Source organism: Parasteatoda tepidariorum, chromosome 1, assembly GCF_043381705.1.
Source record: "Parasteatoda tepidariorum isolate YZ-2023 chromosome 1, CAS_Ptep_4.0, whole genome shotgun sequence".
NCBI lineage: Eukaryota > Metazoa > Arthropoda > Arachnida > Araneae > Theridiidae > Parasteatoda > Parasteatoda tepidariorum.
In genome coordinates, this window is record NC_092204.1 from 62537229 (window position 1) to 62565123 (window position 27895).

Here is a 27895-nt window from a genome sequence, read left to right on the forward strand (position 1 = left end):
AAAGTTATCTTGCTGCAGATGTTTTTAAGGTAATGTCTATGTATTTCATGGCAATAGCGTATATTTTTTCAAATGTCATTGAGCTCACTAAATGCTTTTTTTTATCTAAAAAATAAATTGGGGGGAAATAAAAAATTGAGGAAGTTCTTAAATTTAGAATTTTCTACTTATTTCTGTCCTTTTCAAAGAACTGATATTTTAGGGAAAGATAGTTTTAAATTCGGGCATACGTGTGAGAAAGAAAAAGTAACTAATATTGTAGGCAGTAGAGTTGTCAAAAGCTTTCAGTCCCATAATATTAACTTCACATTTTGTGTTTTTGGTCAAAACTAATTGTTTAATTCAAATAATTCTGATTCCGTAATCTAATTAATAGTTAGCACTAATTAATTAGCATATTTGAGTTTAAATTTTTGAATCATTAAGAATGGGCTTTTCAGTTGTGAAAATCCCTACATTGGAAGAAAAAAAATTTATTCAAGGTCCCCCCCCCCCGAAAAAAACGGATTGCTTTGAATAACTTGATCTAAAGATCGTATCTTCACGTTCTAGGACTCAATAGTCCGAGAGTATGATCTCAAATATGCTAATTGATTAACGCAGACGATATTTTACATTACGAAATTAGACACAAAAATACACTTTATCTGAATAAACAGCTTTTTTTCGACGGAATCAGATTTCTGACCCCCAAACTTTAAGGGGTAAGGTCGCAATCTGAGAAATATGGTCCCATAGTTTGGTCAGGCGAGCGATCCTAAGTTTGAACCTTATAATGTTAATTTTATTTTTTGAGTATTTCGCCATATCTCGTGAAATTGAATAGTTTTCGCATATAAATATAAAATATATATATTATGTTTATCGAAAGATAATCCCATGTAAAAAATAAATTTTAGTAAATATTTATTATATTTTATTTAATACATAATAGTCTAAAATTTTTTGAATTGTAAGGTATTCATTTTTTTACATAATTTTAAGGTATGTAATTTAACATGACAAAATACAAAATTTGAGCGAAATCGGTTGAATAATTCCTGAGAAATCGAATTTTGAATGTACGACTTCTTTTAAATTCGATTTCTCAGGAACTATTCAATCGATTTTACTCAAATTTTGTATTTTGCCATGTAAAATTATTTACTTTAAAATGATGTAAAAGATTGTATGCCTTACAATTCAGAATTTTTTTCGACTATTACTTAATAAAATAATAAATATTGACTAAAATTTATTTTTTGCATGGAATTAATGCCTTTGGAGGAACGATTTTTATAGTTATGTTCAAAATTTTTTGTAGTCGCTTAAAAAGTTCTCGAGAAATGGCAAAATACGCAAAAAAATAAACTTGACAATGAGGGATCCAAACTTTGGACCGCTCCCCTGATCAAACTATGGGGACCTTAATTCCTAGATTGCGACTACCCCCTATATTTTGGGGGTCAGAAATCTGAATCCGTTGAAAAAAAGGTATGTTTATTCAGAGAAAATGCGTCTCAGTGTCTGATTTCGTAACTTAAAATATCACTTATGCATATTACTTTTTCTAATTAGCATATTTGAAGTTACCCCCTTGAAGCATTAAGATTGAGTTCTAGAACGCGACGATCCCATTATTAGATCAAAAATTATTCAGGGTGGTCTGTTTTTATTTTTTTACGCGCTGTACACTCTTGTACCGTTTCAAAAAAATAATAATTTTTGTTTTCATTAAATTAATTAAAGCGGCGAGCTCAAAAAAATTCAACCAAGATTTAAAATCACTAAAAGACTATTCGTATTTATATCGTCTTTGAAGCAAAACGTTTCTTAACCTTTCTCTAAAAATGTACAAACGTTTAAATTTTTTTACACAATACTTAATATATTGCCTTGTGAGACTGAAAGGTGCACGATGAAAATTTTCTGAAACAGCGAAAAGATTTTCTCTGCTTAAATATTGAAGTTCATTAAAACCAATTTTTTTAATAATATTTTTACAGTAGACCATCTTAAAAAAGATGGTGAACTTTATTTTGTAATTTATTTTATAGAAATAGCAGTATGATTTGAATGAAGTTAAATTCATGAAAAAAATATGAGATTCGTGTTACATTAAGCCTATAAATATTTTTGCTCTAAATGATCAGGAATTCTCATAAAATAAAGAATCTTACTCAATATCTTTTAAAATATTGCTCTATATGAATGTTGTGGAAAATTAAGCTCTTAGCATATTTCTACACTTTGTAATAAAATCCTATGTTTCTAAACTGTAAAAAAAGGCATACTAGCCAAGTAACTTACGTATTTTTGATAATTAAGGAACACTTTAAAATTATTAATGGAAGCTTGCGAATTTGACTGAAACAAAATTCAGCACCTTTTAGCATATTTTACAAAACGTTACCTAAAATATAAGTCGTTTTATGATATATTTTAAAGACAGTAGAAATATAAAATTCAGGTTACTTAAGCAAACGTTATCAGCTAAATTTTTAAGAAGATAGCCAATAATTGCACACAAATAAAGAATAGTAATCCACTCAGATATCTTGATTTCTAGCTGCCTTATGGCTACGTAATTCGTTTTATTGTGTGACTATATATATATATACTGAAATCTAGAGATAAAATCATCAGTTTTATTAAAATTAACATAAATTTCTGCTTCTTTTTTAGTAAACTCTGAATTTGAGTAAACTAGGCTTAGAATTTGTGGTAAAATCTTTGTTTCTAATTTTTGAATTAAATATGGTTTTAAAAATGTCTTATGCATAACCATCGAAATATTCTACAGAGAATGCACTAAGTGTTAGTACTTAGTATTAAAACTTGTGAATATAGTTTTAAGTCCTCCGTGTTCCATATAGATGATATTTTATAATATATTCTTTTTTTTAAAAATTATACCTAAAATAAAAAAACTTATCCGAAGCTTAGTAAGTATTTTTTGTTGTTGTTATTATTATTATGCTATTGAAAACATACAAAAACACATTCCAATAAATCAGTTAACTCCATTAACCCCCAAACAAACACCTTAAAATGCTTTTAAGCACTATAATTTTTCTAATTTTAAAAACTGTACTTGATATAGATGTCATGTTTAAGGAACATTTCGATTTTAAATTATCATTCTAAAAGTATTTACAGATGAATGAGTTTTGTCAATTTGTTTTAGTAGTTATGATTGTTTAATTAAAAGCGTTTGGAATAATATTAAACTCATGCCTCCCATTTTAACCTATGGTGAATTATAAGCATAATTCTCCCCTATGAGCCACTAAGTAATGTTTCAGAATATTTTTTGTTTCATTTTATTTGTTCAAATGTGTTTTATGATACGTAGTAGAGAAATTTTAATTTATATTATTTTAAGTATTTTTTTAAAAATGCTTTCAAAAGCTCTATTATTAAAGCGGCAAAGTTTAAAAAATACTTAAAAATTAAAATTTGGTAACTAAGCTCCATAACATTTTAATAAATAAAGCGAAACAAGATATATTTCAATAAATGGGATATTGATTTTTCTATAATTCTTCAAAGAATAACATAGGAAAAGTGTAGTTAAAATATCACAGCAATTCTCAACGTGTACGATTTTGAGAATGAGAATTCTGAAGTTCGTCTATAAAACAGAGGATTAACTTTAAATATAGTTTAAAAATTATAATAAAATAATACTTTAAATTTAGGTACATTTTTCAAAATTTTAGTATTTATTTTTTGTTCATCAAAGATTAACATGGAAAAAAAAAAAAAAACNAAAAAAAAAAAAAAAAAAAAAAAAAAAACGTTTTTACGAGTGAGAATTCTGAAAATCTTAATTTCGTCAGTAAAACAGAAGATTAACTGCAGATATAGTTTAAGAAATACTTTAATATAATTTTAGGTACATTTATCAAAAATGTATTATTTATTTTTTATTATTTTATACTAAAATTAGAAGGAAAAGTCTTAATATTTTAGAGCTTCCCGAATTCTTACAATTAAAATTAATACTAATTTGAGTTCGAGAATAGATTTATTTTAAAAAATTTCCCTGATCATATTCCATTTTAATTATCCTGCTTTATTAGGCTAAATAAACAAGGATAAACGAAACCTTGCGACATCTCTTCGGAACATCCTTTTTTATTAGTGGCTATTTCGTCTGAACATTTCAGGAAAAAAAAAAGTTCTTTTCTGTTTTAATCAACGAAAAGTCGTTGTACTCAAACATACATGAAAATCCCATCTACCGTGACTGTTGTTTTTAACTGAGCTAAACTACTTTATCCTTATTCAAGTCATGAAATGTTTTGTTAAGGTATGTTATATTAAAATTGATAAATAGTTTTATTCTCTTAAAAGCATTGGTTTTAAAATAATTGCTACTGTATATTGTTCTTTTTAATCTTACGAAAATATTCCACACATTATTTATTTTTAAAGCTAAATTTCGAAAAGTAAGTTAATTATTTTAAATTTTTTGTGGGATATTCTCATAACAAATAAAGTACTGATTTGTATCATGATAATTGACAATAAAATAATTTTCATTTTTTATTAATTGTTGAGTTTTTGCTTCCATACTGCCTCAACAATTTAATTTCGAGAAAAAAGATTCTTCGCGTGAAATTTTGATTTTAAGTTAAATTTCGAATAAATTGTGTACTATTTAAAAATTTATCCGGAATAGCCTTATAAGAAAACATTACTTTTTTATAAGCAGAACTGCAATTAAAAAAAATAACAATAAAATTATTTTTATTGTTTATTACTCATCCAATTTTTGCTTTTAAATTGCTGTAATAATTAAATTTCACGAAAAAATTCCGTGCATTAAACTTCATTTTTTAATTTAAATTTCAACTAGAAAGTCATGTAATTCAAAATTTACGCAAACAAAACGTTATTATTTTTTATTTACATTAAGCATCATAGCTATAATTAATTGCTGAATGATATCGTGACCATAAACAATAAAATTAAAGTAAATGTTGAATTTTTACTTTTAAATTGCTGCAACTTTATAAAAAAAAATCTAATTAATTGTTTGAGTGAAAACTCGAAATTTAAGTTATGTATTTGAAACTTACTTCAAAATAACATTTTTTACTACTTGAAAATTTATCCAGAATAGCCTTCTAGGAAAACATTACTTTGTTATAAGCAGAACTGCAACTAAAAAATAACAATAAAATTATTTTTAATGTTTATTAATTATGTAATTTTTGCTTTAAAATTGCCCTAATAATTAAATTTCACGAAAAAATTCCGCGGATTAAACTTTATTTTTTAAGTTAAATTTCAACTAGAAAGTCATTTATTTCAAAATTTATACATTTAATTTTAAATTGCCTCAACTTTATAAAAAAACTTTATGAGAAAACTCGAAATTTAAGTTATGTATTTGAAACTTACAAAATAACATTTTTTTATTACTGTATGTAGTATCGTAATAATAAATTACGCAATGATAACTTGAAAATAAAAAAATTTATTTTATTGTTCATGAATTAATGAGTTTTTTCTTCCGAACTGCCACAACATCAATATTATATATCCCAAATTTATGTGCACTTTACAACTAAGAAATTTAAGTGCACTTTATAACTATACTTATGTGGACTTATAACTATTTCCATTTAATCTTTAAAATTTACGACCCTTTAATTAGTGAATTAATTTCTTGTATTGATATGAACAAGGCGTTCATGAGAGAAACGTTTAATTTATTTTCGAAAAGGCTGTTTTTTTTTCGTTTTTTTTTCTGCTAAATTGAGTTTCAAAAAGTTAAAGAAACAAATTTTTAAATAGACCCGAATATTTAAATTTTTATTTCATAAAAATCTTGGCTATCTTTAAAGAAATATCAAAAATGAAACAATTTCACTGCCACTTTTTAACTTTAGGAATTAGATACCTGCAAGTGACGTCATCGTAGGTAAATCGTGCGATTTGTCGATTCAGAAGCCAATGAGGTTCACGCATGAAGTTGCTTACAGGATTCCCGTTAAATCTGATTTAAATCTTATAACTAAGCATAATTACTTCAATTCTTCTCGAGTTCAATTCTTCAATTCTTCGAGTATCCAATTATGAACGTAGTAAATACTTTAAAATAACATCGGTAAATAAAGGGATTAGGTCTGTTGTCTCCTAGTATTTTAATATTAGAAGACTTAGATTTAATATTTTATGCTAGTTTTTAAAACTCTATTCTGAAATTAGTTATATCCTAATTACTTATTTTTTCACATTTTGCTCAACTCTAATTATTGCAGTGCACTGATTTCTCACCCAAAACTATCTTAATGTGTCTTGTTTTGCTAAAGAATATCAATAGTCTACCACATCATTTGTATTACTGGTATATAAGAGTTTTTATATTTCCTATAAGGAAATGCAAAGGCAGAAATCAGTTTAAAAATTTTTGTTCGAAATTTTGAAATTCCAAAGTGATATTTTAAGTTTTACGCATCTTAAATTATTGCTATACATTAATTTTGTTGCCCAGAAAATGTCTTATAACTTATTTCGATACCGTAATCATGTTTTGGTCACCGAGGTAACTTTAGCCAGTTTTGCGGGATACAATTCGAGTTTTGGAACAATGATTTTAATACTATGTGTGTTTTAAAGGTAAGTTTATAAAGCTTTACTTTTATTTATGATACTTTTACCATAATTTATTCATTTCATTAACTGTAATCATAAAAATCATAATTAATCCCTTTAACCCCCCTTATAAACATAATTTCAGATGTTCTTTTCATGGTGTTTTACTTCCCTATTAAATTTTTTGTTTTTAATATTCTTATTTTATTGCTATTTCCTGTACTGAGAAACAAAGGCAATACACTTTTTTCGCTAAACCGAGTTTTTTAAAAGAAAGAAAAATCTTTAGCCCAGACTACGAGAGTTGGTCAAATCAAAACGAATCATCAAAGGTGATTCGAAATAATAGAACTAAACCTTTGCTAGAATCCCTGTTTATTATTCGTTAGCTCAATAAATTCAATTTCCGACCACTCTGGTTAAAGTTCTTTTATCATCCTGCTAACCACGGGAGATTTCCATGAGCTTTACTTATTTATTTTTTCGTGTTACCCAAATACACGTAAGTTTCACAGATAAAGTTCTCTAATGCAAATTTGCCCTTTATTTGTTGCTTGATTATTTGGGATTTAAAAATCACTAGGATACAGTGATGGAATCCTAACATGAAGGACAGGGACAGAAAAACCGAATACGAATCTTCTGTCAAAATTGGTTATGAGATAAAATTTCTCACCGAGTGTTGAAAAGTTATAAAGATTGTACTATGATAGATCTCATTATGGGTAAATTATGTATAATAGTTATCGGATAATTTTGAAAAAAAACGTGATAATTAAAATATTTTTCATTTAATACGGATGAGTGACTAAATCTAAACAATAACAGACTTCCATTAAAACAGGCTTCCATAACAAACAATAACAGGAAGAAATATAGAAAATCTACAGTGTTTTCCTCCGCTTTATGTTACATTTACGAGACGATGTGTGAACATGATTGATATTCAAGGAAATTTTATTATTGTGATTTGTGTTTAAATTTACACGTAATTTCACCATTTATTAGAGATTTCTTTAAATTTTAAATTCCAAAAGACCGTAAGCCTTAAATAAATTTAAGAAAATTTATATCACAACATAAATAAAGCATAAGGTTCGCCCTGTTTTGAGTTTTATCCCTTATTAGGCTATATCTGTGTAAAATATCACTGTTTGTTATTTTTTGTGCAGCATTATAGCATGGTTGTGGAGTTGTCTAAATTCGTTTTCAGCTATAATTAAGCGAATTAAGCTTATGTTAATATGAAAGAACGCATTATTCACTAATAAATGCTATTGAAAAGCAAATGAAAAATTAATTAATTTTAATCTCCTCTCTTAGCAGATGTCTTTACTTCATAGCAGAATTTTACCTTGATCATTCAATATTAGAGCTGTTACCTAAAATTTCTTTCAGAAACTTTTTTTTAAAATTAAGTTTAAAAAAAAATCTTAAAAACGCGTGTTTTTTAAATAAGTGCATAATCATATTCTATAGAACTATATTTCGTAAAATATTTATTGAATTGAAAATTATGCGATTTTCATTTGCTTTTGCATAAATATTATAATTTCCAACTGAGAACCCGGTATCAGCCTCGTAATAAATCCAAACTTTTCGGGTACCTGAAACCCGGGCGGTACGAAATTTTTTTACCGGACATCCGGAATCGGGAGTTTAAAAACTTAACGTCCTCTTTTTCACTCCCGTCAAAATGACGAGGTGAAGTTTCACCCGCTATTTATCGTTCCCGTGATGTTTCCGGGCTGGAGTGTTCAAAATTGACGCACCAAAAAGACTAAAACAATCTGTGACTTATGCTCGGAATCGTGTATATTTCTCAATTTATGCACCAGGTGGCAGTGCCAGAATATTTGTAATAGTTTATGTTAAACAGGATAGCACTCATCAAACATGTATAATTGCGATTAAACCAAAAATTGAAAATGAATCCATTTTACATGCACCTTGTTTCATATGATTTTCTTGAATAAAAAAACAAGTTCTTCTGTTGCCATTTTCTTCAAAATTATGCAACCATTAAGGAGTTAATTTTAACTGGATACCCGGTACCCGGTCCCAGCAAAATTTTAAATCTCTAATATATATACTTCTAATTTTGTGATGAAAAAAAACTATATTTTTTAAAACAATAAAATTTAATACTGCGTTTTGTAACAATACTTTTTTTAAGGTCGAGATATTTTAAAGTATTAGTGAGAGGTTTTATAAAATGGCAATTTTTTTCCATCTTTTTTTCTTATTGATTCCAGTAAAAACGTTTTTGGGTTGTATTTATAATGTTTTTTAATTATGTGTCGTGCCCCCGTTTATTAATGAGCTGCAACAAATAAATTTCTTCTTATTCATTGATGTTAAACTTATTAATAAAAATGTAATCTTTTTGAAAAGGAATTTGTCAATCGCTGTGTCCCTCGCATCCTTCAGGGTAAAGGAACACAGGATTGAAAAAGAATTGTTGCAACATAATTACATTAAAACTAATTCAAATCATGCGACATAATGAAAATGTCATTCATACCTTATAAGGAAAATGCGATTGTAAATAAGACTAATTTTAACATTCTATGTACTCTTTGTTTAATATTTGAATTTGTTTAATGTTTAATTTTTAAATATTTGAAATTTATGAAAAATTAACAGAATATTCCTATAACATTCTTTAACACTGATTACATATTACTTTTCAGGCTCATTTAACATTGGGATTTTTATTGCTTTTATTCCGGATCGCTAAAAGTGACAACAGTGATGAAGATGATAAAGAGGAAGAAGAATTTGGTGGAGTAAACATAAAAGTGTTCAGGGGACCTTCGAAGAAAAATGGAAACGAGTCATTTGCACCTTTTGGGTACCACGTGAAAATGCCACCTATACATTCATCCAAGTCTCTGAAAAAGAAAGTTGTCAATGATCAAGATGATCAAGAAAAACCTTTTGATTTCAATTCCAATGAGGACGAGCCATTTGACTTTTCCAGTCATGAGAGTGACCTAAAAAAAGAAACAAGTGATGAACAAGATCAGAATGAAGAACAGTTTGGTTTTAATAGTAATGAGCATGATAAAGACGAGAAAGATCTTAGTAAAGAACATGAAAAAGATGATGATGATTTTAGTGGAGAACACCATGAACCTAATGCACACAACAAACCATTTGATGGAAGCGAAGAAGGCGGTGACAGCAATGAAGAACTCGATTTTGAAAATCAAGAACGTAGTAATAGATACAATCATTTTCATAATTATAATAAAGACAACCATCCTAAGCCACGCCATCACGATTATCTAAATGTGTATAATAATGATCGTGATCATCGCTCTAAGCCACTCAACTATGTCAGCAAAAATTACGATCATCACAATTTAGATCAAAATGTTCCCTTCGTTGGTGAAAGTACCAATCACATTAAAAAGAAATTTAACGATTTCAATATTCGCCCTGATGGTGTGTTTGGTAGAATGCCTTCACATTCCGTTGGTGAAAGTCACGATCGGTACAAAAAGTCAGATGGAAGCATTATACCTTCAAGTACGACTAATAGATACTATAATAAATATGAACACACTATTCCTACTGACTCTACTTTAAAATACTACAATCAAGACAGAGAATACAAAAGTGGTATATTACCTGCAGCAATACCCGCTAAAAACTACAATTATAATCATTATAAAGAATATCGTAGGAGCCTTTCACGTTAAACATTTCAACTGATAAAGCGAATTCAATGTTAGCTCTTACATCATGACAGCAGTACACATAACTAAAAGAAACTTCGATGTACATACCAAACTGTGCTATTCGATTTTTGCGATAGTGAAGATCGTAGTTAAGATAATTGAAAAATTCGTCTAGAATTTCCAGTCTAGTTCGCTAATAAAGAAAAACATTTGATCAAAGAACGAGTTTGGAATAATGGAACGTTTGATTCACTCAATAAGCAGAAAAATCCATTTGAAAATCAGAATATGGTCATTGATCTTATCGTTCTTCCAAAATAAGATATTTTTGTAATGAGCCCATATATTTCTCTGAAAAAAAGCATTTTCAATATAACGAACAGTTAAGCTTATATAATAAGGAAAAGAGTTATATAATTACAGCAATAAAGAACAATAATTATAAAAATTTATACAACTATAATCATGAGACTAAAGAATTTACAAGTCCAAGGCAGAAATGTTTTATGATGCATATTTCACGTTTTTTGAGTGACTTAATTATTAAGAAATATATATATATATATATATATGGTATTCCATAATGACCTCCCTTATTATGCGTATTTTTAAAACTCTTTTTAAAAAATTAAATTAAAAAAATACACACGCATGGAATTACAAATTAATATTTAAGCAAAATGAAACAATAATGAAGCAAAAGCATGAATTGTTGAATTTCGAGCAAATGAAGTTGATATGAAAAACATTCAAACCTGTTTGATTGCCTGATGAAACACGGAGGGCTTTTTAAAAATCGTCTTTCAACTTTTCTCTGTTTTTTTTCTGATAATTAAATTGTTTTGTGTGCTTTTAGTCCCGCCTTCCTCAGTACTGATACGTATGATAATAACTTTTTTTTTCTGTACAAATATTAATTTTGACCCTAATGCTGATATTTTTTTAACATAATTTGAAAAGTATTTTTAAAATACCCATTAATAGGTATCATTGCAGTGGGTAGTTCGATGCATAATTTCTTTTTTAATGTTTAGTTATTGTTTTATTGCTAATATGACTCTTTATCCACGACTACGAAATTAATCCCAATATTTAAAATAAAATGTACTGTTAACAGCATGATGCAGAATTCGTAAAATACTTCAGTTGGTTGAGTTAACAAAGGTTAATATTGTAGCACAACTATTTAAGGGAGTTAATGCCTGTAATTGCCATCTTGTTTTTGTTATCATTTAATACTGAAATTGTATACTGTTATTATTTGATATTTTAATAAATTATATTTATTTTGGATTTTATTTGACCCCAAGAAATATATACTATTTCGTCCAGTACAGATAACTACCAAACAAAAATGGAGATGGAGGAAAGAGAGGATGAGTTCTAAGAGATAAGAGAGAGAGAGAGGGTAAAAAAAAAAAAAAAGACATGTCAAACTTTTTTTGCACAATCACGTTGTCTCCTGAAGCATTATTATTCGGGCTGATAACTTTTATTTTCCTTAGAATAATATATGCGTTTTTTTTTCTTTCATATGCACATAACAATTGGGATTCAATGTATTTAATTTAATTTTTTTTAAAAATTTTATGCTTTAAACTCTTTTCCCTTATTATCTCATATTTCTAAATAAAAGATACAACTAATACTCATATCGATTATACTGAAAAAATAGCTTAAAATTCATTTTTTTGGATATGTCACGTTTTTTTTAGTACAGTTGAACTTTAATATTTTCTTGAAACCAAATAGTATCACACTGCATTTGACTGGCTAGATTGTATTTAGAAGATTTTGTAAAAAATCAAAAACAATACTAATTATTATAAAACAACAACAACATAATTTTGGTTAATAAAATCAAATTATACGATATTTAAACTATTCATTTGTTAATTTTTCTGTCTATATGATACCGGTTTACCGTACATTTTGGTTTTCAAAGTTATAGTTCTTGTAACCACATATCTAGTAAAAAATACATAACTGAAAAGTAAATTTAACAGAATAAATAATTTTTAAACCAGGCTCTAAGTTATCATGATAAATTACCAAATTTTGTCATTTTTATAAATTTTATCACAGCTTATAAAATAATATTGTTATTTTTACCAAAATCATTACCAGAGCGATTCAGTATAAATTAACGAGCTTTTTGGACTTTCCAAAAAGCCAGAAACGAGGTAAATTTTACCATATTCTGGTACTTAATGCTACTTATTTTTCTCAGTGCAGTAATTAAATAATTAATAAGTGCAATTACTAATTCAATACACGTAAACAATGATTTTGGTTTTATAGTTACTTAGATACGGATTCTATAGATACGGAAAAAAAGCATAGGCATCTGAAACGCAACATTGACACGCTGATTACGATAGAAACACAACCATTTGGTAGTATTTAATATGTAATTGCAGGTGACATTAGTTCTATTTAAAGATGATAATCATGACGTATATTTTAGTTAAAGTGAGTAATCAGTTAGCTGCTCTTTTTTGCCATTGGTGACCGAACGGTACAGTTGGGAAAGTCTGTGTTCCGTGTCGCAAAAGGTGTCATCATATGCCGGCATAGGAAGATGTAAGAGACTTGATTTTTGGAAACATACCCCTCTTTCGGGTATGACTCATAAGCAAACAAATACATCAGCTTTAAAATAACTCCGAGTGAAGCGTTCCAGCTCAGAAAAGTTACATTTTTTACCACTGAAATAATGGGCTTTTTTCGAAAAAGTATGCCATGTAGTTGTATAAATTCTTACCCAACAAAGAATCATAAGATGCTATAAAAAACAGAATGTATTTTATTCATGATTGTTAAAATTAAAGGACATTTTTTAATGACATTCTGAATTAATGTCTTTAAATAAAATTATTCCTTTATAAATAATAACTTAAACATCTATTTTGTATTTTTAAAGCTTTAATAGCTTTTTACAACATTGTGAGTCAAATTTTTCCTATTTTCATATCTATTAAATTCATATTTTCTAATAGATATGAGCTAGTATGGACATTTAAAATATCCGAATCAAATTACGGTGAAAAGTATCGGCACTCAGGGTTCCGGTACTTTTTGCCGTAAAATTCATTTCTACCAGAACATGTCTCGAAACCAAAAATCTCATATACCGTCATTTTTACGTAATAGTTACCGTTTAATATCTGAATCACTCTAACTGAATAAATACTACTGTAAAATTTATGGATTTTCGGTACGGTATATTATTTATGGTATAATGTTTTACGGTACAAATGGATATTAAGGTAAAATGGATTTAAAATATGGGAGAACCAAAGTGTAGATATTTTATACCACAATTTGATCCGGATATAAAGTAATATAATTATTTATTTTATGTTTTTTTCTATATTTCCAGTTTTTTTTTCATATAGAATAATAGAGCTAAATATGTTTTAATAAGGTTGATTGGAAATTAGCTCACGCTGAAGCAATAAAAACACGTTTTTCAAATATTGTGCTAACAATTTGAACAACAAATTAACAATGAAAAATATTGCTGAACAATCTAAACGTACAGTAGCGATTTCCGGAGAAAATATGTAAAATGCCTAGCACTTTTAGTTAAATTATGAAATTCGAGAATTATTATATAATTTACCACATGATATCTACTTGGCATTCTATATAATGCTTGGTAATTGGCAAAGTATGAAAGTCGATAGGTCTATTATATTAGATCTTTAATTGAAAAAATATTTAAAAAATAAATTAAAAAAATTGATTTGATGAAAATACCAAAAAGCTGCCCTTAAGGAGGCATATTATTTTTATTAATGACAATGCATAAAATATAGGCATTCATTAAAATACCTATGCATTTCACTAAATGCTAGGTATAGTTTATACTTTGACAGTGTGGCATTTTATGAAATTAAGGCAATTTGTGTTATATTTAATCGTATTTACCTTGAAATTCAGTTTTTGATATTCTATAAAAAGCCAAGATATTCTATACGTTACCGAATTTCAAACGTTGTCAGAAACGTATGTATAGAGACAAACGTTCAATAATGTGAGAGATAGAGAGGAGAAGATATGCGTATTTCTCTACTATCTACATCAACCAAATTTCAGAAAAGTGTTCATCTGTAAAACAGTGTAAGCGAAAAACCTGGTTATTCTTTATTAAAGACCTGTTTTATTTATGAAATGAGGAATCGTATAGTAAATAAATACACGCACAGATAATTTTTACATAATATTTAATCTTTTGAACTATATTTAAACTAGATAAAAAAAATTAATTATGTGAAACAAAATGTTTGATAATGTAGATTTTTTTTGAGATATATGAAAACAACTTCACTAATTTGTATCTTATTTGCTTCAAATATTAGTCAGTTTGTATTTTCATTGAATGTGACATATTTATCATCGTATTGACAGCATGTCGGGCAAAACATGCCTCAAAAGACAAAATTGGACAATTAATTAAACATAAGCTATACTCGTTATAAAAAAACAAGAAGAAAAACAAAGTTTTACATATAACTGATGACATTAAATCCATGCTGTTATATTAATAAGCAAAAATCGGATAAAGTTAAAGGAGTTTGCGAAATAGGAAAAACACGGTTTTCAGAAAGCTTCCATTTAAAATATCAAAAAACCCTTTTTTGGGCCAATTATTTCTAAATGATCAAACGTAAAAAATTTTCTTTTCCTCTCTCCGAAACCATTTCAATTTTTTCCCATCATAATTAGAGAAGATATTATGATAATTGAGAGAAAGGAATTTACTCATAAGCTGACCTATCACATCCTGCCTTTTCAGTTTTATTTCTCAAATTCTCATTGTTTCCTTTATTTTTAAATGCAATATCTTAAAATCTGTTTGCCCCATTGAATATTCGCCTGTCCACTTAAAAGTATGCATATATGTATATTTTTGCATATATGTCTATGAAATATGACTATACACTAGCTAACTGAAATATTATTTTATTTTTATAACCAAATCTTTATAAAAGTTAAACTTAATTTACACCGGCGTTGCAATTAGGTTGAGATATTAGCAATAAATCATTTAAAAATCTATATTACAACTAATTCACAGTCTATTCATGTAATGCATTATTTACAAACACATTGGAGCAATAATAATTATTTTAAAAAAAAGATGACTTGAAATCAAAGGAAATTTTTTTAGCAAATTCTACTTAGTTTTCACCCTTTTACATTTTAAAGTTTTAATGCACAATACCTAGATAAATCAAAAATTAAAAAATACTAAACTATACTAGTGTGAAAAAGTTTTTAATCAAACTCAATATTATAGATGGTTGATTGTAAATAAAGTAAAATTATGGCTTAATTCCATTTCTAAACTTGCTTCGTATGTTTATCAACAAAAAAGCAAAGTCAGTGCTTTGAAAGTTACTTTAAATCAAATACAATTTTCATATCAGTCCGGTATTAAATGAATAGTGCTTTTCATGTATTGCGGTTTTTGTACATCAAAGTAAGTATTGAATGAATTTCTTTGTTATAATAATATTTAGTTGAAATACAATGTTAAATATTACTAATCTGTTAAAATTACTAATCAGCATAGGTCTTTTCATAGGTCTTGCCTATTTAATTTCAGAACACACATAAATTGTAATTTTATGTGTATACTATTAGTTTAATATTGGCACTTGTTTTTATAGAATTTGTTCTTACATGACCCGAAATATAAAAATAAGAAAGAAATATTCAACGGAGATTAAGGCAAAGATTCAAATTTTATCCGAAAAAGTTTACATCTACGATTATATATTAAGAAGATTAAAACTTTTAAAATCTAGTGCAACATATATGTTAAAAAAAACGCACAGGTTGACCCAAAACCTTTGCTCGCTGAAGTAAATATTTCAAAATTTTGTCTCAAAAGGTATTCAGAGAAATATTTACGAATAATAAGCATTCATTCCAATATGCGTCAATGTAAAATAAGAGCATTTTCATTTATTTGCATGCATTTGTCATTTCTTTGTAATTCAGATTGCACTCTTAAAAAAATATTTTTTTTTTACAAATGAGAAATTATTAAAAAAGTGATTGCATTTTTTTAAAAAATGAAATTTTTTAGTGGTTTTGTTTTGTATTAAAAATTACATAATTTTCCAGCTAAATTTGTCAGCCATCATAGTTTGAAACAGATGGCCGGAATTAAGTGTTTTACTTTACACATTATCTGTTAGGTCTTCTGTTCCATTCTGTCTTCTTAATGCAGATTCTTGGCAAGCTCTTCACTCTTTTGTCACGGAAGTGAAATAAGTATACAATGGAAACAAACAGACTAGCTGTTCTTTGAACCTTGAACTTCTGCTGTCTTTCAGCTTTTGTCGTGTATCATACTACATCACGCATCGTGTATTTACTGCATCGTGTAGTGCATCATCACTTCTAAATTGTGAACTGAAATTAAATTATTTTGAAATTGCGGGATTACTTAACAAAAAGCTTTCATTTAAGTAAAAAAATTCGTTCAATATTGTTTTCTTATTTTTGTCTTTTTTTCCCTTCTTTTGTAGATCCATTTCTCTAAATGTGTCATTTGTTATCTTTCTTATCTTTTATTTATGCACTTTTTATTCATACATAAACAAGAAAAGAAAATAGATTAAACGTTTATCTAAAAAGATCTAACGTAGGTATGAAATATGATAATATATTACTCATCCATGTAATAAGCATAAGTTATAATCCATGTCTTCCTATTTTTTCATTTCAATATACAACATTTTGAATTTTACTTAGAAATGACTTAGAAATAGACATTCAAAATTTAGCCTAGATTCCTTTAATTGCTCTTGAAATTTTATTCCTTTATTGTAAATATCCCAATTGCAAAGTGCATGGTCAGTATAAAGGCGATACTTAAAAATGCAGCTACGATTACATCAATAAAACTTGATATTTTATTGCTCCATTGAAAATTGTATGATATTATTTTAAAGAACGATGGGCGTAGAAAATTTGTCCAAAAAATAGATTTTATGATTAGGAAAATAATTTTTCAAGTGTGATAATAAAAATAATTGTAAAAATGTAGCAGTGATTTCCTGCATAAAACTTGTCATTTCATTGCTATTTGGGAAAATTGTTACCCATTAATCGCAAGGTATATGGCATTTAAAAAAGTGATGCTTTTAAAGTATATTCCTACCCCAAGAATGTAGATTTGGCGTTTCAGATTTGAGAAATTAATTTTCTAAAGTGCTCATTGTAACATTAAAGATGAAGCTATGAGTTCATCTATAAAACGGCATTTTATTTGAATAGTTACACTCAGATTGTACAGTGCATAGTAAAAAAAAAATTTAAATCTCAAGAATATAGGTTTCGTATTAAAAATTTTTAAAACTCATATTTAAAGTACCCTTTATAACATTAAAAATTTAGCTATGATTTCCTCTATAACATCATATTACCGAGCGACAAGCGAAGACATATTTTTACACAAACATTTCGTGATACAAGTTTTCAATATTAAAAATTATGTGAAAGTAAGTTTATTCTCTTTTATGAAATATATTTTTATGACTGCTAGCATATATTATGCAACAGAAATTAAATTTTTGGTTCAAAATTAATAATTATTTTTTTAAAAGCAGAATAAAGGATTGTCCAAACATAGAAGAAAATGTCATTTTCAGGTTTTTCTCCTTTATTCACAAATTTGCTCAAAAAATTTTATTATCTGTTTTGGCGCTTACGGCATTATTTTAAAGATTGATGCCAGTAGAAATAATGTTTGAAACCAACATGTCTTGAAAATTTAAGTTTTGCGATAGAAATTTGTGAAATTATTTTTTAAAGTGTGCCGTGTAACACATAAAAACTATAGCCACGAATAATTACATAAATCAGAGGAAAAAACTAAAGTTGAAATCCATAATGTATGGTGCCATTTTTATGAAATGACATTCTCAAAAAATAATTATGTCCCTAAAATACATATTACGCGCTACAAAGCAGAGCAATTTAATTTAAAATGTTAAAATAGAAGGCCCGTTTTAATTCTGTAAAATTCTATATAGATAACTCTTATAAATAATTATTATTAATATGCAAGTTACTAAATAACTCTCTTACTTATTAAGGATTTCTCTGCTTCCTTCCTTATATATATATANAAAATAAACACGAGTACTAAGTATAACCTGAAACATAGGAAACTATAACAAGATAGAACTAGAAAGAAGCTGGTTGGCTTGCGGTATTCATAGTTTAATATCGTGCGATTTAAAAGCGATTATTGGACCAAAGGTAAAAACTATTCCGTACTCAATGTAATATAAACAAATTATATTGCAAACAAACTCTGACAGAAAAGAAGATAAGATCATTGGGTAGCTTCCCCGTAGTAGACCATATTATATTTACTAGAAGAAGGTAAACAGTCAAGGGGAGGTATAACCTAAAATATTCCCTTATACATTGCAATCACCGTAATAAAGGACATTGACTGATGTATTACTAATAAAGTTACAGTAAAAAAATTTAATGATATATATATATATATATATATATTCTAATGAAATAATATTATTTTATTAAAATAACATTTGATAGATTAAATAACATCATTTTTGTAAAATAACCATAATTTTATGAAACAAAAAAAGTTGAATAAGAAAACGTATAGAATAACGATTATTTAACTCAATAAAAGAAATATTTAACAACTCGTACTTGTTCCATGAACCAGATGGAGAAAATAGAACAAAACTTTTCGATTGATCTAACACCAATATTAATTGATATATACACTAAAATTACTTAACAAAATTTGTATTAAATAATGAAAAGAAAAAAAATTTTGAATTTTTAGAGATATTTATTACGTTGAAATAATCAATAAAATGCCTTTTTTTGCCGATCTGGTGTTGTGTGAATCAATTTACTGATAAGAATCTGAAAATCTTTTTTTCCCCACACTTGTTTACTACAAAAGAAGGGTTAAAAAAGCGTTTCATTGAACAACTTTTAAATTGTAGTCGTCAATTAGAAGGAGTCAATGCCCGTTCATCCGACAACTATGTGCCCATAATGACAAGGTTTGCAATGACAACTTGTAATTTGATTACGTTTACAGTCGCTTACCATAAGGGACCGTGTACAGCTGCTATTTTTAGATGCCATTGTTCATTCAAAATTGCTCTATATTTCTTCATATGTTTCATTCTTTTTAAAATGCAAAGCTTTAATGCGTATACTGTTATTTTGTTTCACACTCTTTCCTCCTCAGTAGAATGCAGAAAGGGGATAACAGAGCCAGACATCCAGATTAAGGGGGCATCCATTTGACCACTAATAACACTGAAACTTCAAATCCATTACGAAATTAATTTTATTAATAGATTACGCATAACTCAAAAAAAATATTTAACGAACAACAAACTATGATTTTCAAACGAATATAATAGTGAAGTTTTTGGTCAGTAAAATTCAAAAAATTTCAACACTTTTGAAAAACTTAATACTTTGTTTGAATCAATAAATGTTTTACCATAGTAAAACAAAAATTTAAAAAAAATTAAATAAAAACTAGCTTAAGATAGAGATATCTTTCTACTGTTCTATTTAAAATTTAATTTGTTTCCCTCTTTTTTTTTTTTTTAACTTTTCCTGAGATTACACTTTTTTTTCAGGGAGCTGAGAGATAGACCTAGTCATCTACAAACCACTGCAGGCTATTGTTCCGCTTTCATGCATCAAAGCATAAAACAAACATCAAATATATTTATTTGTATATCACCTAATCTGCAAAGCTCAATATTCTTTGATTTAGTGTAATGCATATACGATTAGCTTTCATTATAATATGCATACACCATATGATTATCGTTATAACATAATTATGTGAATCATGTCATATCGTTATGTATATCGTGTTATGTAAACACGATTTTTTGGACTATACCTAGACTATACAACTCTGAAAACAAGACAAAACAGTAATTTAATAAAACATACTTTCCTTAAAACACATATTTTAAAATTAATTAGTTTTACCATTATAGTCAGGAAATGTTAATTTAATCATTAAATCATTAATTTGAAAATGAATCTCAATTTTAAAGTTAAAGCATTTTTAAGAGATTTTTTATTATTTCGATTTTTTGCTTTAAAGTATCAGTTAATTTTGAAAACTAAAATTTTACGTTTTCGTTTTAATGAATTTTAACTAAATGATAATAATTAGTAAACTTGCCATAATTAGAAACTTCATATCTGAATTTCAAGAGCGTTTTTCCCTTCTTTTCAACTTCGATTATTATTGTTAGAATTATTTTCATTGTTAGAATTATTATAATTATTATTGTACTCATTATTATAGTTACAACTATTATTATAATCATTACTATAGTTATAATTATTATTATAATTTTTATTGTATTTAAATTTTTCTAAATTTTCCATCATTTCAGTTGAGTAGTAATTGAGATAAGTGCATGATGTTCTTTAAACAACTGGTATGATAAATTTATAATATAGACTGTTTATGAAAACTTTCTTTTCATTTAAAATTACACTACTTGAAAGAATTGGCATCAAAAACTAATATTCTATGACTGCTTTAAATCAAATGTTAAAGAGCTACAGTGTTTCAAAGGATAGAGCGTTCGCCTCCCAATGAGGTAGCCCAGGTTCGAATCCTAAATGTGGCTGGTCGACACGAATTCTTCTCCCGACTCACATCGATTACAGTGCTGAAGTAACAATATCTTCAGCGGTAGACGGATGATGGGTAAGAATTCCCTTGGCGTCGAACTAACCGTGGGTGATTTCTGTGGTTTTCCTCTCAATGTAACGTAAATGCTAGTTAGTTCCATCAAACAGTCCTCGATGATGACTACTTTGTCCAGGAGTTCTCTTGTTTTCTGAATCGGGATCATAATTACAAATCTATGGAGTTGAACATTGATTAGAGTAAACTTAGAATCGGGTCTACTGTTCAACACTGGTAAAAAAAAAAAAAAAAAAAAATTAGGTATTAAAAATTTACAGAGATATTAGTACAATTGTTGATTTGCACGTAATTAAACCAAACTAAACCTTGCTGAAGAAATTATTAAGAAGTTAAATTTTAAAAAAGTAATAGTAATTACCAATTAATTAATGAAAAATATATAAATTAATTTATTGATAAATAAAATTAGGCTTATATCCTCAAAATTTTGAAAAATTCATTTTAAAGGTTCACTGTCTCCCTAAAAGGGCTAAAAAGTGATGCTTATTTTAAGTAACATTACATGATAATTTATTTTTGATTACATGATAATCAACTATTCTATTTGATTATCCTAATTTAAAAAATTGGAAACAAATTCAAACCCTTTTTTTTTTTAAGAAAGTTCGAATACAAAGCTTTTCTATACTTCAAAGATACAAAAACAACCTTAAGTCGACTTTAAAATCAAACCGGATTTCATTTTACAACTTAAAAGGATAACCAACTCGATTATCCTACCGTTCCCTTACATCCTAAATCAGTATTGCCCAACATTTCTCGACAACGAAACCCTGAATGATCGAACTTATTTTGGTATAACCCTGACTTTTAGAACACTTTCATTTGCAGGTGTAATTATGCAAACGAAAAATTAACTTCAAATTAACTCAAATTCAGAAACACTAACGTGAATGAAGTGTTTCATTGTTTCGTGAATAAGTCTCAAAATTATGTTTTATGCTAGGCAGTTAAATTCGTAAGTCTACAGAGGATATGTTTTTGCTGTATAAGTTAAGTTTAGTAGTTTTTCCCGTTTAAGTTAAAATTGAATAAAATAAGCTAAATTATAATTTTTTGAAAAGAACTGTTCTAAACTGGGAGGAAGGTCATCAGAAAAAAATAATTCTCCATTCTTGAATTTTGTTATTTTATTTTGAATTTCAAAGTTCGCCTAGAAATTCTGATGCAATAATTTGTAAATACATATCGTTTATTCAATGGAATTATTAGAAAAAGTATATTTTTTAAAATTTCCTATTGCGACTTTACGTAAATAATTTCATAAAATAACTTTAATGTTAAATAAATATTGGATTATTTATTGGAAAACAAAACTATTACAGGTTTCAAAAAATCACTACTGTTAAAAAAAAAAAAGTCCTAACTCACGGAACCCTAGTATTCCACGGAACACCATTTGGGAACCGCTGTCCTAAACATTCCCAATTAACAACTGACCAATTCCAATGAAGAGAAATAATTTCTTCGGAGTCATATAAAAGAGCGAGAGAGACGCACCCACGCCTTCACTCTCCCCATAAAAGGTGTGTATGACGGAGCGTCTTCTGAAAACAGAAACATGAGAGTGGGGACTCAACAATTTGGGATTTAAGCCCAAACAGAGGTGTGGGGGAGTTTCACTCCATCTTCCGTCCTTTTCACTAAACTCCGACTCGGAATCTTGCTCCTCACATTCGTTGTCCTCCTGCATCACACGTCCTCTTGTCAAGAGCCTGTGCGATTACAAAACCCCGCGCTGATTACAGTTTTCTTCTTCTCGACTTGACCAACACACATCCACCGATGTCTTCCATTAAGACTTCGAAATACGTGTATTCGTCCACTGCTGGAGGTCGGGGGGACCTCAGCATCGAATATGGAACCGATATCGGAGCCCTCACCAGATTGGAGGTAAGATTCCCATATTTGGTGTTATTTTGTCGAATACATGGTGTGGATAAAAATATATGGATACTTAGATTTCAATTCAATAGAAGAACCTTTGAGGTTTGATTAAAAAATTTTTTTAACATAAAGTCTTCCTTTGTCTAAATTTTGTATAAAAGTTGAGAGGCAAGCTCGCCCTTGGAAATAAAAATAAGTGTCTAGACTTTTCAGAATCAGTACTAAAAGTAGTTTGTTTTGGTACTTATATAGTACATAGTACTGCCAAATATATTATTGTATATAATACTGTCAAATTTCGAAATCGCTACTTTTTTTCTGTACTTCGAAATAGTTAATGTTAAGTCAAACAGTACTTATAACATAAACAGAAGTGGTTTCATTATTGCGCATATTTGGAAGATACTAAAAATAAAGGCTTCTAAAAGGATTTTTTGTAATGACTTTGTTTTATAAAAAATATATATATAAAGCAAAGTGCGGAACGAGGAATAACCAAATTTCTTTTTAAAAAAAGTTTTATATCTATCTATCTATTCATATATATAGTATTACATCTACATTTAAGTATTCTATTTTATTCAATCAGTTATTTAATGCCATTATGACTGAATTCGAAATTGATATGAATTAAATTTTTATACTAAAATCACTTAACTTGTTTTATTTTACATTTAAGTTAAAATCTTACCATTTTAATCAGTTTTCTTTCATTATTCAGTTTAAGTTGAGTTTCAGTTAAGTTGAGTTTTGTTAAAAATTTAAGCATGCATTTTTATAATTTTCAAGTATATTAATTTTTGATTATGTCTGTCTAACATTTTGCATTCTCTTACTCTTATAAAATTATTATTATGATTTTGAAAAAATAATTTTGAATTATTTCTGCTGAGCCCAAGTTTCATTCTACGAAGTGAACCAAAAAACAATATATGTATGGTATAATTTATATTTTTTAGCAGCTCATTAGAATTTTCTAGTGTGACGTCTAGTGTAACCAAATTAAACCCAATAATCATAATTTTTTTTACTTTTATTTATTATTTTTAATAAGAGCTATTAGAAAGCATCATATTGTTGTGTGAGTCAATATATCGATAGTCATATTTTTAAAAAAATCAACATTTTAATTCCTATACCTCCAGAAATAGTTATTAATTGTATCTTTATTTTTTGTTTTATTTCTTCTTTAGCAAAACTATGAGGTAGTAAAACAGAGGGTTTGACAAGATTTAGTTATGTATGACGCATTTTCGTTAATCTCGCTTCAGGCGGTTTCATACATTTCTGCGAATCTAATATTACTGCTGTTATTATTCAAATAAAAAAATAATAATTTAACTATTATACTAATTTTTTACCCATTATTGAAAACAAAATTATTAGTTTATGGCTACACCACAAGTTTCCTAAAGTTATAATTTAATTATTTTATAATAATGTCACTATAAATTAGCATAATTTGAATTTATATAACATTTCAATCATTCTTGATGTAAATATTGTTCTTGCGCAAAAAGGAATCAAGTTTAAATTTTTTCCTATTTTGCGTACTCGTACAAGTTTGTGAAAATTAAAATGTCGTCATGTCACATTTTTGTCATTTTAGAAATATTTTAGTTCTTTCAACCAAATGTACGAAAAAAATTTATATATAAGCAAACAAGAAAGTTTTTCAGGTTTGGCAAATATCAAAATTTTCAATTTTTAATCCATTTAAAAAACGTTAAAAATATACTAACGTTAATAATATACCATTAATAATATATCCATTTAAAAAACGCTGAAAATATACTAACTAACGTTAGTATGGTTGGCTTATGGTACTATGGTTGGCCCGCAAGAGTATATACTAACGTTAATAATATACGTTATTGATATACTAATTTTAATTTATCAAATAAGAAGTAGTCATTCAAACTTTAATGATCTGCGATTTCTCGATGAAGTGCCTCGAATCGATTAACTTTTGTCAATACTTAAATATTTTGATATACATAAAAAATGTATACAAAAACAACGTCTCAATTATTACAGATAAGAATATTCTTCGCATGGCATTTTTAGTTCACCCAATTAAACAAAAATAAGTTTAAAGTGGTCACTTTTGATTTAGTATTTTTTTACTATCAGGTTTTATTACTCGCTTCCCTGTCTGTGCGAAACAGACAATTAAAATTTAGATCACTTTCCTACGAACTTAAGTGCCCAAATTTCATATGGAGCTTTGTTTCTGTTGGCAATTTAAGTTTAAATCCTCTTCTGAATGTTGTAAGAAGAATTTTTCACCAATCGAATACTTTTCGACTGTAATTAGAAAAACTTTATTTGCTTCAAAAATTATAAAGATGGAAAGAAGCAAATAAAAATTTTACATTATCAAGTACAGTCGGATTTCTATTTAACTAACTTTTCTTTTAGATTCACTTTCCCTATTTCTTAAAATATTTAAGAACATTTCAAACTTGTTAACACATTTCATGAGGGAAATGAGCTTGAATTGATATTCGCAGCCACTTAACTTTTAGAGAAAGCAGTAAAATCGCTTTCCCTTTTTGTTTGCATTTCAAACGAAAAACTCAGATAAAATTAACGGATTTTATCAGTGGCATTAAACTTAAGTACTCATGTGGTAATGTATTTTTAAAATTACTTTTATAAAAAATGCAACTATACATAAATTTAGCTTCTTTTAGTTTAAAATGTATGTCGCATGATAGTGTAACACTGGTTAATGTTTTGCTGTATTCTTGCTTTCTATGCATATTTTTCTTTTATGGTTAAGATTTATGAAATAAATAGTAGATACCAATTTACAAGATAAAGGTGCATCCATTGCTATTTTAATTATGCCTAGTGTTTATGAATTTAAAACTTGTTTTGCGTTGTTTAAGTATTTCAAAAGGTGATTTTCTATTTAACGAATTTTCCATATAACGAACTTATTATCGGGATTTAGCAACTNAAACAGACAATTAAAATTTAGATCACTTTCCTACGAACTTAAGTGCCCAAATTTCATATGGAGCTTTGTTTCTGTTGGCAATTTAAGTTTAAATCCTCTTCTGAATGTTGTAAGAAGAATTTTTCACCAATCGAATACTTTTCGACTGTAATTAGAAAAACTTTATTTGCTTCAAAAATTATAAAGATGGAAAGAAGCAAATAAAAATTTTACATTATCAAGTACAGTCGGATTTCTATCTAACTAACTTTTCTTTTAGATTCACTTTCCCTATTTCTTAAAATATTTAAGAACATTTCAAACTTGTTAACACATTTCAAGGGGAAAATGAGCTTGAATTGATCTTCGCAGCTACTTAACTTTTAGAGAAAGCAGTAAAATCCCTTTCCCTTTTTGTTTGCATTTCAAACGAAAAACTCGGACAAAATTAACTGATTTTATCAGTAGCAATTAAGCTTAAGAACGCATGTGGTAATGTATGTTTAAAATTACTTTGATAAAAAATGCAACTATACATAAATTTAGCTTCTTTTAGTTGAAAATGTATGTCGCATGATAGTGTAACACTGGATAATGTTTTGCTCTATTCTTGTTTTCCATGGATATTTCTTCTATGATTAAGATTTATAAAATAAATAGTATATACCAATTTACAAGATAAAGGTGTATCAATTGCTATTTTAATTATGCCTAGTGTTTATGAATTTAAAACTTGTTTTGCGTTGTTTAAATATTTCAAAAGGTGATTTTCCATTTAATGAATTTTCCATATAACGAACTTATTATCGGGATTTAGCAACTTCGTTAAATAGAGGTTCAACTGTATATCTTACCGCTACAGTTTCTTGGGATTATTTACTTTGCTTTTCGATTATCCAGAATAACGACATTTTCATTGAAGTTCTTTACTTATTGACAATACAAATTACAACAGTTTCCTGATAGCTAACATTTGTCAACAAATAAAATTTATCATCGATTTAAATTTCGACCATTTTCTGACTTAAATTAAGAGATACAAAACTAAAATGTAGGAAAAATTAGAGGGAAAAAACCATATTTCTGTAATTTATAAGGAAAATGATCAAGGTAAATGACTTAAAAAAAAAAAAAAACTGAATTAGGATTATATTTGTCATTCTTACGGTATTATTCTCATCTGATAAATTAACGAACATAAACACAGATAAGCAAGAAGTTATAAGCTATTAAAAGCATCACAAAACATTAAAAAAAAGTTTCAAATGTTCAAACTTTATTTTTGGCATAAACTTTGAATTTCTGATTTTTTTTGTAATTCAAAAGAAGGAAAACAAAATAGAATTATTCAGAGTAAATAAGCATTAATATGTATATGAATTGGTTGATTGGTTGGTCATAATCATCATTCTTTTATAAAGTATCATTTATTTGTGCCACAGATCTCGAAAATTTACTGATTTTGATGTTTTTCAAATTTCAGACACAGAGTGTTTGGGATTCACCTCTCTTAATATATATTTTCAAGCATTTTATACATTAAATAATTTTTCTTGACAAAAATAATGTACTGATAAAATTACATCCATTGAGTGTCGCAAATTAATATTTAGGCGAGGAGAAAAAGGTAATAAGCAATCGAAATTTGATAAATCGCATTTGAGGAAGGTAAGCGTAAAAATAATAAAACTTGTTTGATTTGCAGTTGGAGGTGGTTCTAATAATCAATTTTTAATTCTTCTCTGTTTCATCCGGCATTCCAAACAGGTTTTGATTTGATGTTCTTAATCAATTCCAACTCATCAGGGATTTGTGAGATTTCGATAATGCTTCTGCTTTTTTTCCTAACAATATATATTGTAAATATTATTTCAAAATTTGAAGTAAGTCGGTTGAAAATTGTACGAACTAGCCACAGCAAGTAAGAGAAATATAGTTTTGAGTTAATTGTATTTAAAGTTTTGTGATCAATTATCCTTATGAATATATATATATATATATATTGGGTTTCGATCTTCG

General features: G+C 27.4%; 2 protein-coding genes across 3 annotated transcripts in view; both read left to right on the plus strand.

Moving 5' to 3' along the window:
* Positions 1-4048: 4048 nt before the first annotated feature.
* On the plus strand, positions 4049-11568 carry LOC107441847 (probable serine/threonine-protein kinase clkA). Its single transcript, XM_016055238.3, has 2 exons — positions 4049-4294; positions 9282-11568. Exons 1-2 carry the CDS (start codon positions 4277-4279, stop codon positions 10293-10295), a joined length of 1032 nt encoding a protein of 343 aa, XP_015910724.2. The 5' UTR covers positions 4049-4276; the 3' UTR covers positions 10296-11568.
* A 10984-nt stretch (positions 11569-22552) lies between these two features.
* Positions 22553-27895, plus strand: part of LOC107441852 (Paramyosin) — a 54842-nt gene continuing 49499 nt past the window's right edge. The window contains exon 1 of one of the 2 annotated variants that reach the window (XM_043038769.2): positions 22553-22938. In XM_043038769.2, coding sequence (XP_042894703.1) covers positions 22831-22938 — 108 coding nt within the window. In that variant the 5' untranslated portion in view covers positions 22553-22830. The remainder of the gene's footprint in view (positions 22939-27895) is intronic. The other variant, XM_043038770.2, reaches the window with a different exon arrangement.